The sequence below is a fragment of the Oncorhynchus clarkii genome, chromosome 25 (assembly GCF_045791955.1).
Source record: "Oncorhynchus clarkii lewisi isolate Uvic-CL-2024 chromosome 25, UVic_Ocla_1.0, whole genome shotgun sequence".
In the NCBI taxonomy this organism is placed as follows: domain Eukaryota; kingdom Metazoa; phylum Chordata; class Actinopteri; order Salmoniformes; family Salmonidae; genus Oncorhynchus; species Oncorhynchus clarkii.
This window is the reverse complement of record NC_092171.1, coordinates 37,225,416-37,239,444: the sequence shown is the minus strand read 5'-3', so window position 1 is coordinate 37,239,444 and position 14,029 is coordinate 37,225,416. Positions and strand designations below refer to the sequence as shown.

The 14,029-nt window shown below is 44.2% G+C and overlaps 1 protein-coding gene across 1 annotated transcript; it reads left to right on the top strand.

Annotated features, from left to right (window-relative positions):
- Positions 1-1,977: 1,977 nt before the first annotated feature.
- Positions 1,978-13,958, top strand: LOC139383483 (XK-related protein 5-like). The gene is made up of 9 exons (XM_071128040.1): positions 1,978-2,183; positions 3,431-3,626; positions 3,718-3,884; positions 7,969-8,102; positions 8,403-8,481; positions 8,603-8,772; positions 8,927-9,038; positions 9,487-9,974; positions 10,492-13,958. Exons 1-9 carry the CDS (start codon positions 2,066-2,068, stop codon positions 11,191-11,193), a joined length of 2,166 nt encoding a protein of 721 aa, XP_070984141.1. The 5' UTR covers positions 1,978-2,065; the 3' UTR covers positions 11,194-13,958.
- Positions 13,959-14,029: the final 71 nt, after the last annotated feature.

The window sequence follows — 14,029 nt, the reverse complement described above, 5'->3', positions numbered from 1 at the left end:
CTGTTCTGTCCTGTTCTGGTCTGTTCTAGTCTAGTCTGCCCTGTTCTGGTCTGTTCTGTTCTGCCCCGTTCTGGTCTGTTCTAGTCTAGTCTGCCCTGTTCTGGTCTGTTCTATTCTAGTCTGCCCTGTTCTGGTCTGTTCTAGTCTAGTCTGCCCTGTTCTGGTCTGTTCTATTCTGCCCTGTTCTGGTCTGGTCTGTTCTGTCCTGTCCTGTTCTGGTCTGTTCTAGTCTAGTCTGCCCTGTTCTGGTCTGTTCTGTCCTGTTCTGGTCTGTTCTAGTCTAGTCTTCCCTGTTCTGGTCTGTTCTAGTCTAGTCTGCCCTGTTCTGGTCTGTTCTAGTCTAGTCTGCCCTGTTCTGGTCTGTTCTAGTCTAGTCTGCTCTGTTCTGGTCTGTTCTGTCCTGTCCTGTTCTGGTCTGTTCTAGTCTAGTCTGCCCTGTTTTGGTCTGTTCTGTCCTGTCCTGTTCTGGTCTGTTCTAGTCTCGTCTGCCCTGTTCTGGTCTGTTCTGTCCTGTCATATTCTGTCCTGTCCTGTCCTGTTCTGGTCTGTTCTGTCCTGTCCTGTCCTGTTCTGGTCTGTTCTGTCATGTTCTGTATTGTTCTGGTATTTCCTGTTCTGGTCAGGTTTGTTTTGTTTTGTTCTGGTCAGGTCTGTCCTGTTCTGTTCAGGTCTGTTCTGTCATGTTCTGTATTGTTCTGGTATGGTCAGGTCTGGTCAGGTCTGTCCTGTTCTGGTCTGTCCTGTTCTGGTCTGTTCTGGTCTGGTCTGGTCTGTTCTGGTCTGGTCTGTCCTGTTCTGTTCTGTTCTGTTCTGGTCTGTTCTGGTCAGGTCTGTCCTGTTCTGGTCTGTCCTGTTCTGGTCTGTTCTGGTCTGGTCTGGTCTGTCCTGTTCTGTTCTGTTCTGTTCTGGTCTGTTCTGTTCTGGTTAGGTCTGTCCTGTGAGCTTATACCGTCATCTGCTGTTAACTATAATATACTACACTTTTCCCATCCCTCCAAAACTTGGCAGTAGGCATGAATGGGGCTTCCTCTCCTCATCTCCTTTCCTTCATGTGCATTCAGTACAGATCATTTAACAATTTGATCCATGAATAGCAATTTCTATCTGTAGTGGTCAAGGAATGACATGTCATCAGCAGTGGTGTAAAGTACTTGAGTAAAAATACTTTAAAGTACTACTTAATTAATTAGTTTTTTGGGGGTAAATCTGTACTTTACTATTTATATTTATGGCAACTTTTACTTTTACTTCAATACATTCCTAAAGAAAATAATGTACTTTTTACTACATACATTTTCCCTGACACCCAGAAGTTTTACATTTTGACAGGAAAATGGTCCAATTATCAGGAGAACATCCCTGGTCGTCCCTACTGCCTCTGATCTGGCAGACTCACTAAACACAAATGCTTGGTTTGTAAATGATGTCTGAGAGTTGGAGTGTGCCCCTTCCTATCCGTAAATAAATAAAAAGAAGACAATTGTGCCGTCTGGTTTGCTTAATATGAGGAAGTTGAAATGATTTATACTTTTACTTTTGATACTTATATACATTTTAGCATTTCCATTTACTTTTACTTAAGTATATTTAAAAACAAATACTTTTAGACTTTTACTCAAGTAGTATTTTACTGGGTGACTTTCACTTTTACTTGAGTAATTTCCTATTAAGGTATCTTTACTTTTACTCAAGTATGACATTTGAGTTATTTTTCCACGTTTTTTTTTTTTGTTGTCTCTTAAACAATAGAGTAATAGCACAAATCTTTGGTAATATTCTTAGTTTTTTGGTAACCATCAGGATAATAATATGTTATTCTAACACAGGAGACTAATAATGTATTAACTATCGAATAAAAGGCATGTTGTACCAATTTTATTCATCAGTTGAAAAATACTGAACAGAAATCACAGACTGTGGCTTTAATGCGAGGCCATGACGTCAGAAGCAGTCTCCAAGGGATAACGGAGCAGAGCACAGGGGTACCCTACCTTGGAACGGACGAGTCAATACTGCTGCGTGGGATTCATCGCAACATTGCAGATCAAGATTCTTCATCTCCGTGATGAGACAATACACCACGGCCCGGGCCATGGCCAGTCGGGGAGGCTCGTGCGTGTCCTGCTGCCATGTTTGCGTTTTCGCATTTACTGCATTTCTCATTGTGGCTGAGCGGACTGCGCGTAAGTATCACTGCCTAAACACACACGCACATCCCTCCAGTGATGGAGATAGGCCTGTATTCTCTCACCACACCTAGGCTACAATCATAACAGTACAGTGTCAAACCAGGGAGGGTTGCATGACGGTTTCATTGATATTTCCCAAAGTCTTTTATTTTTAATCTGCATTTTCAGATGCATTACAATCTTTATAGGTGCGTGTATTGCTTGTGTCGATGTAGGTGTGAAAACTTGCAACAGCAGCCGCGAATAACATTTCTGCTGTAGCTAAAGTCATGCTCATAGAAAAGTGGCGCATTTCTGTCATATTCGAGCGCCTTTTTCTGTATGCCATAAATGGATAGGGGAATGGGCGGACCCTACTCTCCCCAACTGGTCGGGCTGCTCCGGCAGATGGTTAATATTACTGGGACAGGGAGAGGGGGGGAGTGGAGTGGAGAGGAAAGGGAGAGGCGGACATAGAGCACCGCATCGTTCAGTATGTGGTTCTCTAGAGGCAGGAGGCGCGTGCATTTTGTAGCCTATTAGAGATAAGGGACAGCAGCATCACCCAGGCCCTACCCTGTCCTCAGCCTATAGTCATGATAGAGGTCACACACACACACACACACACACACAGAGATGTTGAAACTGCCCTCCCTCACTGTTCTACTGCTTATCACACTTGCCGTTTGGGAAAATACATTACACATTCGTTAGATAATTACATATTGATTACGTTTTAATTAGCCTTCTCTGTGTCTTGGGTGTTATGGACAATTTGGTACCAGGTGTGTCCTGTTTGGTACCAGGTGTGTCCAGTTTGGTACCAGGTGTGTCCTGTTTGGTACCAGGTGTGTCCAGTTTGGTACCAGGTGTGTCCAGTTTGGTACCAGGTGTGTCCTGATTGGTACCAGGTGTGTCCAGTTTGGTACCAGGTGTCCAGTTTGGTACCAGGTGTGTCCTGATTGGTACCAGGTGTGTCCTGATTGGTACCAGGTGTGTCCAGTTTGGTACCAGGTGTGTCCAGTTTGGTACCAGGTGTGTCCTGATTGGTACCAGGTGTGTCCAGTTTGGTACCAGGTGTGTCCAGTTTGGTACCAGGTGTGTCCAGTGTTTTATGTTGACCTAAGTACCAACCAGTGCCCATCATTGTCACATTATGTAAAGACCAGCTACCAGTACACTAGAAAATACAGTATGTGTATCTGTGTGTAGATGTCCTGTATCACCTCCAATAATCTACCTGTGTGTGTGTTTGTCCACAGTGATCTACTGTTTTGTGTACTACCTGTGGGTGGGGCATAATTACTGCTACGCCCACTGGGCGGGGCTTACGGCCTTGTTCCTCCTCCCTGGGTGGGGTCCCCAGTTGCTCAGTTGGCTGTGGTACCAGGCGGATGGACGAATACGTAGCAAAGACCTCAAATGGACTCACATCCTGCACCTGGGCATCTTTAGAAGGTAACGTACCCGCGTGGTACCCTCTTTGGCGTTAGAGGTCCGGGGTTAGAGGTCAACGATGAAACGAGAACACTGTGTTGTTGTGTTCCAGGTTATGGGAGACTATGACGTCCGCTAGAGAGGATCAGTGCAGTGAGATAATGCAGCAGGCTGACGTTTCAGCTCTCCGCCTGTTGGAGGCGCTGGTGGTCACTCTGCCACAGACCGTACTGCAGACCTACGTCCTCATCTGCACAGATGTAGGACTATCTTCACCAGGTATGTGTCTCTGTGTGTTTGTGTTGTTTTTGTTTTAGGGGGTAGATCAGCTTTAATATCACAGATAGATTGTAGCTTCCATCAATGTACAGTTGAAGTCGGAAGTTTACATACACTTAGGTTGGAGTCATTAAAACTTGTTTTTCAACTACTCCACAAATTTCTTGTTAACAAACTATAGTTTTGGCAAGTCAGTTAGGACATCTACTTTGTGCATGACACAAGTCATTTTCCCAACAATTGCTTACAGACAGATTATTTCACTTATAATTCACTGGGTGAATTCCAGTGGGTCAGAAGTTTACATACACTATGTTGACTGTGCCTTTAAACAGTTTGGAAAATTCCAGAAAATTATATCATGGCTTTAGAAGCTTCTGCTAAGCTAATTGACATAATTTGAGTCAATTGGAAGTGTACCTGTGGATGTATTTCAAGGCCTACCTTCAAACTCAGTGCCTCTTTGCTTGACATCATGTGAAAATCAAAAGAAATCAGTCAAGACCTCAGAAAATAATTTGTAGACCTCCACAAGTCTGGTTCATCCTTGGGAACAATTTCCAAACGCCTGAATGTACCACGTTCACCTGTACAAACAACAGTACGCAAGTATAAACAACATGGGACCACGCAGCCGTCATACCGCTCAGGTAGAAGAAGTGTTCTGTCTCCTAGAGATGAACATACTTTGGGGCAAAAAGTGCAAATCAATTCCAGAACAACAGCAAAGGACCTTGTGAAGATGCTGGTACAGAAACCGGTACAAAAGTATCTATATTCACAGTAAAACGAGTCCTATATCGACATAACCTGAAAGGCTGCTCAGCAAGGAAGAAGCCACTGATCTAAAACCGCCATAAAAAAGCCAGACTACAGTTTGCAACTGCACATGGGGACAAAGATTGTACTTTTTGGAGAAATGTCCTCTGGTCTGATGAATCAAAAATATAACATTTTGGCCATAATGACCATCATTATGTTTGGAGGAAAAAGTGTTTGGAGGCTTGCAAGCCGAAGAATACCAGCCCAACCCTGAAGCACAGGGGTGGCAGAATCATGTTGTGGGGGTGCTTTGCTGCAGGGGGGACTGGTGCACTTCACAAAATAGATGGCATCATGAGGACGGAAAATTATGTGGATATATTGAAGCAACATCTCAAGACGTCAGTCAGGAAGTTAAAGCTTGGTCGCAAATGGGTTTTCCAAATTAACAATGACCCCAAGCATACTTCCAAAGTTGTGGAAAAAATGGCTTAAGGGCAACAAAGTCAAAGTATTGGAATGGCCATCACAAAGCCCTGAACTCAATCCTATAGAACATTTGTGGGCAGAACTGAAAAGCGTGTGCGAGCAAGAAGGCCTACAAACCTGACTCAGTTACACCAGCTCTGTCAAGAAGATTGGGCCAAAATTCACCCAAGTTATTGTGGGACGCTTGTGGAAGGCTACCCGAAGCGTTTGACCCAAGTTAAACAATTTAAAGGCAATGCTACCGAATACTAATTGAGTGTATGTAAACTTCTGACCCACTGGGAATGTGATGAAATAAGAAAAGTTGAAATAAATAATTCTCTACTATTATTCTGACATTTCACATTCTTAAAATAAAGTGGTGATCCTAATTGACCTAAGACAGGGAATTTGTACTTGGATTAAATGTCAGTAATTGTGAAAAACTGAGTTTAAATGTATTTGGCTAAGGTGTATGTAAACTTCCGACTTCAACTGTAAGTCCCCAGCTTCAGCGAGGTTTGCGTCATTTCTAATCACCCATATATTCTTTTATAAATATAAATATACAGTGCCTTTGGAAAGTATTCAGACTCCTTGACTTTTTCCACATTTTGTTACGTTACAGACTTATTCTAAAATGAATTAAATAAAACATTTTCCTTATCAATTTACACACAATACCCCATAATGACAAAGATAAAATCATATTTTAGAAATCTTTGCTAATTCATTAAAAGTAAAAAATGGAAATATAACATTTACATAACTATTCAGACCCTTTATTCAGTACTTTGTTGAAGCACATTTGGCAGCTATTACAGCCTCAAGTCTTCTTGGGTATGACGCTTTCTCCCATTCTCAGAAAGATCCTCTCAAGCTCTGTCAGGTTGGATGGGGATCGTCGCTGCACAGCTATTTTCAGGTCTCTCCAGAGATATTCAATCAGGTTTAAGTGGCTGAGCCACTCAAGGACATTCAGAGACTTGTCCCGAAGCCACTCCTGCGTTGTCTTGGCTGTGTGCTTAGGGTTGTTGTCCTGTTGGAAGGTGAACCTTCGTCCCAGTCTGAGGCTCTGAGAGCTCTGGAGCAGGTTTTCATCAAGGATCTCTCTGTACTTTGCTCCGTTCATCTTTGCCTCGATCCTGACTGGTCTCCCAGTCCCTGCCGCTGAAAAACATCCACACAGCATGATTCTGCCACCACCATGCTTCGCCATAGGGATGGTGGCAGGTTTCCTTCAGACATGACGCTTGGCATTCAGGCCAAAGAGTTCAATCTTGGATTCATCAGACCAGAGAATCTTGTTTCTCATGGTCTGAAAGTCTTTAGGTGCCGTTTGGCAAACTCCAAGCGGGCTGTCATGTGCCTTTTACTGAGGAGTGGCTTCTGTCTGGCCACTCTACCCGTAAAGGCCTGATTGGTGGAGTGCTGCAGAGATGGTTGTCCTTCTGGAATGTTCTCCCTTCTCTAGAGAGGAACTCTAGAGGTCTGTCAGCATGACCATCGGGTTCTTGGTCACCTCCCTGACCAATGCTCTTCTCCCCCGATTGCGGCCAGCTCTAGGAAGAGTCTTGGTGGTTCCAAGCTTCTTCCATTTAAGAATGATGGAGGCCACAGTGTTTTTGGGGACCTTCAATGCTGAAAAAAATGTTGGTACCCTGCCCCAGATCTGTGCCTCAACACAATCCTGTCAAGGCGCTCTACCCACAAAACACCAGTCTCAACATCAACAGTGAAGAGGTGAGAGAAGCTGGCCTTCTGGGCAAAGTTCTTCTGTCCAGTGTCTGTTTTTTTTTGCCCATCTTAATCTTTTATTTTTATTGGCCAGTCTGAGATATGGCTTTTTCTTTGCAACTCTGCCTAGAAGGCCATTATCCCGGAGTTGCCGCTTCACTGTTTACGTTGACTGGGGTTTTGCGGGTACTATTTAATGAAGCTGCCAGTTGAGGACTTGTGAGGTGTCTGTTTCTCAAACTAGACACTCTAATGCACCCTCTTGCTCAGTTGTGCACGGGGGCCTCCGAATCCTCTTTATCCTGGTTCGTGCCAGTTCTGTGAAGGGAGTAGTACACAGCGTTATACAAGATCTTTAGGTTCTTGGCAATTTCTCGCATGGAATAGCCTTCATTTCTCAGAACAAGAATAGACTGATGAGTTTCAGAAGAACGGTCTTTGTTTCTGGCCATTTTGAGCCTGTAATCAAACCCACAAATGCTGATGCTCCAGATACTCAACTAGTCTAAAGAAGGCCAGTTTTATTGCTTCCTTAAATAGAACAACAGTTTTCAGCTGTGCTAACATAATTTCAAAATGGTTTTCTAATGATCAATTATCCTTTTAAAACGATACACTTGGATTAGCTAACACAACATGCCATTGGAACACAGGAGTGATGGTTGCTGATAATGGGCCTCTGTACGCATATGTAGATATTCCATAAAAAATCTGCCATTTCCAGCTACAATAGTCATTTACCATCATTAACAATCTTTACACTGTATTTCTGATCAATTTGATGTTATTTTAATGGACAAAAAAATTGCTTTTCTTTCAAAAACAAGGACATTTCTAAGTGACCCCAAACTTTTGAACGGTAGTGTATATTCTCAATATAACTTAGTTGTCTTTTGTTTGTTTTTAACCCTTCAGCTACCACCATCCCTCCCATCTATCTATCTCTGAAGACCATCCTCTGTGTTTGATACAATCTCCTTACAGAGTATTCATGTTCTCGTTCTCTCTCTCTCTCTCTCTCTCTCTCTCTCTCTCGCACTCTCTCTTTCTCTCTCTCTCTCTCTCTCTCTCTCTCTCTCTCTCTCTCTCTCTCTCTCCCTCCCTCTCCTCTCTCCAGTCTCAGTATGTTTTGTGTTGTGTCTGCTGTCCCTGGCCTGGGCCTTGGTCTTGTATGCCAGAGCCTGTTCCCTCATCAGACCTGGACATCTCCCCATGTCCCCTGCTGCTATCACCTGTAGACTGCTCTGGAGGGTAGGAGGGTTGCCTGGGATGGGTGTACTGGCTGGGCTGGGTGTGTGGGCTGGGCTGGGTGTGTCGGTTGGGCTGGGTGTGTGGGCTGGGCTGGGTGTGTCGGTTGGGCTGGGTGTGTGGGCTGGGTGTGTCGTTTGGGCTGGGCATGTGTGTGTGTGTGTGTGTGTGTGTGTATGCGTGTGTGTGTGTGTGTGTGTGTATGCGCGTGCGTCTGTGTGTGTGCGTGTGCGTGTGTGTGTGTATGCGTGTGTATGCGTGTGTGTGTGTGTGATAGTAACATACTTATTGTATTGTGTTTAGGTCAGCATGTTGGGTGCACGTCTCGCCACCCTCGCACTCTTTACACGCCTGTTCCGTCAGTGGGTCCTTGGAGTTATTGGTGAGTGTGTACAGTATATGTGTGTGAAAGTCTTTTATTGTGTGTGTGTGTGTGTGTGCTTGTGTGTGTGTGTGTGTGTGTGAGCATTCAGTGATGTTTGTCCTGCACCCGTGTGTCTCAGGTCTTCACTGGTTGGGTGCTACGTTCTGGTTGGTGTCTCAGCAGAGTGACATCATCAAAACGCCGCTGCGCTGGCACCTGTTCAACCTGGTGCTGGGAGCTGTTCACATCTTCCTCTTCCTCAACGTCAAGGACGGAGCCTCCCGATGCCGCATGGCCGGATTCTACCTGGTGGGTCTCTCTCTCTCTCTGTGTGTGTGTGTGTGTGTGATTGTGTGTGTGTGTGTGTGTGTGTGTGTGTGTGTGTGTGTGTGTGTGTGTGTGTGTGTGTGTGTGTGTGTGTGTGTGTGTGTGTGTGTGTGTAACTCTCTGCTCTCTCCTGCAGGCCATGTTTATCGAGAACGCTCTTCTTCTGCTGGCAGGTTCCGACTTCTTCAGTGCTGCATCATGGGATACCATGGGTATCCCAACCGCTGTGTTCTGTAGTTTCCTCATTGGTGAGACACACACACACACACGCACACACACACACACACACACACACACACACACATACATACATACATACATACATACACACACACATTTGTTTCTATCTTAGTAGGGACTTAAAATTAATTTCCATTCAAAATCCTATTCCCCCTAACCATAACCCTAAAGCTAACTCCTAACCCCTTACTCTTACCATAGCCCTAATTCTAACCCTAAACCTAATTATAATCCTAATTCTAACCCTAAACGTAATTATAATCCTAATTCTAACCCTAAACCTAACACCTAATCTTAAAATACCCTTTGTCCTCATGGAGACATGGGGAATGTACCCACGAGGGGGAATTTTCCTTGTTTTACTATCCTTGTGGGGACTTTGGGGGATTGTAGGTCCCCACAAGGATAGAAGAACCCACCCGTACACACTCACCTGTCTCCTCTGTGTTCCCCCAGGTGTGATAGCTCTAGTGCTGTACTACCGGTTCCTCCACCCCAAGTCCTTTGAGATCTTCCAGAGCATACGTAACCATGGAATGGGCGGTGCTTGTGCAGACCGGGGCTCTTCTCTCTCATTGGATGAGAAGAACCATCGCCACGGTCAACTTGTTGGGGGCGGTACTTTGTTGGACCTCCCTGGCCAATGGCAAGGCTGGAAGCACCACCACTGGCTGCTCATTCGCCTAGCCCTGAAGACGGGGGATGTGGCTAGAATAAGCTATGCTTATGGCGATGGCGGATTGGCCGGGCTGCTGGGACTGCGGGAAATGGCTCTGCCAAGGTCCTCGGACATTCCGCAACCTTCTCCCATTGTTCCACAACCTACTCCCAACGTTTCACAACCTACTCCCAACGTTCCACAACCTACTCCCAACGTTCCACAACCTTCTCCCAACGTTCCACAACCTACTCCCAACGTTTCCCAGGTCAAAGAGGTGGAGGAGGTGAGATGAGCACGCAATTCCATTTCTTCCCAGTTTCCCTGAAGTGTACACTTCACATGTTGTTGTTGTTGTTTTTGGCAAGCTGCCTGTGCCATGTTTGGAGGATCAGAACTCCTATATTTTCCAATTAAATCTTCACTCTGAATGCTCTATGTGGTTGAATGTTGTCTGTGGTTGAATGTTCTATGTGGTTGAATGTTCTATGTGGTTGAATGTTGTCTGTGGTTGAATGTTGTCTGTGGTTGAATGTTGTCTGTGGTTGAATGTTCTATGTGGTTGAATGTTGTCTGTGGTTGAATGTTGTCTGTGGTTGAATGTTCTATGTGGTTGAATGTTCTATGTGATTGAATGTTCTATGTGGTTGAATGTTGTCTGTCTTTAAACTGAGCACTTCTGGGAGCAGGCGTCAAGTTGAGGCTTGATTTACTGTTCTCTACTATAGTTGGATCTTATCCTCTATGTTTGACTCCTGGGACCCGTTAGCTTTCACAATAATGTCTGTCTTTCTTCCCCTCAGGTGATAAAGGCAGCCCCAGCAAGAGACATCATCAGTGAGGTGAGACAGGCGGTGAGACATGAGGTGAGACCGGTGCTGTCCTCTCCCTCTCCCATCCAGGAGGTCAAGCTGCCACTGGTGGAGGTCCTAGTTGAGGAGGTCAGAGCCTGCCACCACTCAGAGCCTGCCACCCAGCAGGATGACTCCAGCCCCCCTCCCTCCGATGATCGAGACGACGAAGACTTCCAGAGCGCCGCCTATGGCTCCCCCACACCCTCGTCCCCCAGGCACCCAGACTACCGACACATCGACAGCAACGTGGTCACCTCCAGCACCCAAGGGTCACCTTCCGTGGGGTCACTCGATGTCAGACGTGGTTCGTCTCCAGAGAAAAGGTCACCGTCCCTGCTGGTGGGCATGGGAAGCCCCCAGCGGAACTTTAATCCTGCGGAGTCCGGCACCACCTTGTATTTCAGCGCTGACGCAGTCTCCCCGTCCAGCGGCAGCTACCTGGGCTGGGGCTCTGAGCTGTCACCCATCTCCAGCTACCGGAGCCCCTACCGCATCAGGGAGCCCCTCTTCACCTCTACACCCAGACAGGAGCCTCGTGCTGGGCCAGAGGAACCAGGCCCTGGCCCCTCTACTACCACCACCACCGCCATCACCACCCATGCTAGAAAACAACTGGTCCAGTTTGTAGACCACAGAGATAAATTGATCTAGAGGGGCCAATGGGTGGAGCGAAATGATCAGACCTGGTCAAATACTCTCAAATACATGTTGAAGTGTGTTTGATTTAGCTCGACCGAGGTGCAGCTGGGTGGCGGAGTTTACACTTTTGGGATTATTTCATTAGTTCCATTGTACCACTGTTCCATTCCAAGCTAAATCAAGCGAGCGTAAAGTATTTGAAAGTATTTTACATTTAAACAATAAGGCCCGAAGGGGGTGTGGTATATGGCCAATATACCACAGCTAAGGGCTGTTCTTAGGCACGACGCAAAGCGGAGTGCCTGGATACAGCCCTTAGCCGTGGTGTATTGGCCATATACCACAAACCCCCTGAGGTGCCTTATTGCCATTACAAACTGGTTACCAACATAATTAGAGCAGTAAAAATAAGTGTTTTGTCACACCAGTGGTATACGGTCTGATATACCACGTCTGTCAGTCAATCAGGGCTCGAACCACCCAGTTTATCATATTGTATTTGACCCAGATGTAGAGGTTATATAGAACACAATATAAAGAGAGTATTTTAGAAGATACATGACATTAGCCTGGGTGTCAGGCTGGTTCTGCTTTCAACAGTGCTATTACAACTTTGTTATCATGCGAGACAACTGCTTTATTACTAGCCAAGGGCTTGTTGAAGAAATCAGAACCAGCCTGGCTCCCAGGCTAGCCAGATGTGTTTCACACTAAATAACTATAGCATGTCTTGAGAATCCAGTATTATCAGCCAGTATGAGGACGTGAATCCACATGTAACTGATACACACAGACACACTAACATAAGAGATGGAAGTAGTCTTTAATGGAAGTAACAGTGGAATATCATTTTTCTCTTAGGCCCTGATTCAATCACAGATCAAATCAATTGCATTGTGACTTCATTCAGAATGTTTACGCTGTATTCTAATGACATATGAAGTTTCATGTCCACATTCAATGATAATGTCTGTGAAAATAATAACTTGTAAGGGTGTGTCGGTTTTAACACGGTTTACACCTGTGATAGTGTCAGCATTCTGAGTGAACCCTCAGTGTGGTTTGCCTTGATATGTGATTGATTGAATCAGGGCTGTCATATAGAGTTATGATATTAAGTTGTGATTATTAAGGATTGACAGAGAAGAGAGTTTATATATTTGTCTTTTTTTCTTGTATATATATATGATATAATTTGAGACAGTTTGCACTTCTGCGCAAATATGATTTATTGTGATATGAGTGGTTAACCGAAGGTTAGTCGAGAGAGGCTCTGATCACATGTTAAGGTTTAGTATACTTTTATAGGCTTAGTGTATATACAATATTTATTATTTTATCCAAATGGGATATTTAATCTGAAGGTACCCTAGCAATATAAAGTAATATAAGTTAATAATTTTTATTATGTGAATTTTAAACGAATATTCATACTCTTATTTACGATTAGTTTACAGCTAGTCCCGACATGTCAAGCAGACAATTCAGTCTGCTAGGTACTAACTAGCATTACAATATACAGTATATATGAGATTATTCCATTGTGTTCAATTCATTTTCTGTTTCCAAGTGTTGAATTCATTTGATATGGTAAAGATCTTTATGAACCATTGGTAGGGAGGAATGACTTCTACTTCCTGCGAGACAGGAAGAAGATCCAACTAATCTGATCTATTGAAGTAGCACCAGAGCAGACTGTATCTATCAGTGTGGAAGTGTCTGAAACAAGCTGCTAGTAATGTTGATGAGCTTCCAGATCCTTTAACCCTACAGCCTGGTCCCATTTCTTTCCCTAGCCCATTCCCTTAGTCCCTAGGGGCTTAGTTCATAGGGAGAGAAGTAGTAGCAGGCCTATCTAGGGGTTATAGGTCACGTGCTGCTATTGATGTTTGGAGGTCAGTGTTATCAGATTTATTTGTTAATTATTTTACAGTTTATTTTGTTTGATTGTGTTTTATAGTGAGTTCATAACTAACCTTGTCCACAGGCTCAAGAGAGACAGCTGTCTGGGGACCAGATTAGTTCTGAACTATTGTTTTACGCTGTTGCTATAAAGGGAATGTGTTTAGCTAGATGGAGCTGAGGAAACGGTAACATTGCACGTACATCCTTATTTTTATACAGCCTGACACGGTGTACAGTAACTAATGATAGATGTGAATAAATAAAGCACTCACACACATTGCATTAACTAGCTTTTAGAATGTATGTCTGTGCAAAGTTAATATGGTAGCTAATATAACCTACTAATATCAGTATGGACTCTATAATGTATCTCAGTGCACTAACCGGCTTTTAGAACGCTATCTCAAAGCCTTGGCTTGATAATCAAACCGATCAGTTGACGATAAGCGCTTGCCTTGTACAAACGACAGCATCAGCTGGCTGCCGGCTCTCATTGCCTTACCTGTATGTAATGTTCATCACAATAAATGGAATGGAGGGGCTTCTATTTTCAGTTTCTTGCTTTGTATTCTTAGAATTTTTATTTTGGTTACATTTACTGCATGTAATGTGTACGGTAGTGTGATTCATTGTGTTTTTCGACTAGGTTTTATATCTGTACTTGACAATATGCATTAACAAAAATGTTGTTGTTTTTATTATGATTGTTTCATCGGGCAAATGTGATGCATCTGATTTTGGCTATAATTTATTCTAATAATACTAGCGGTGGTTAATAACTGTTTTAGTACACCTGAATAAACACTATCATTACCACTATGAAGAGTGCTGCTACTGTTGTTCTAATCTAATCAGTAAAGAAATGAAAGAGACAATCTTGATTTTTTTCTACCTCCCCGGGGTAAATGCCTAGGCTTTAGCTCAGCAGACTAACATAGTTGTG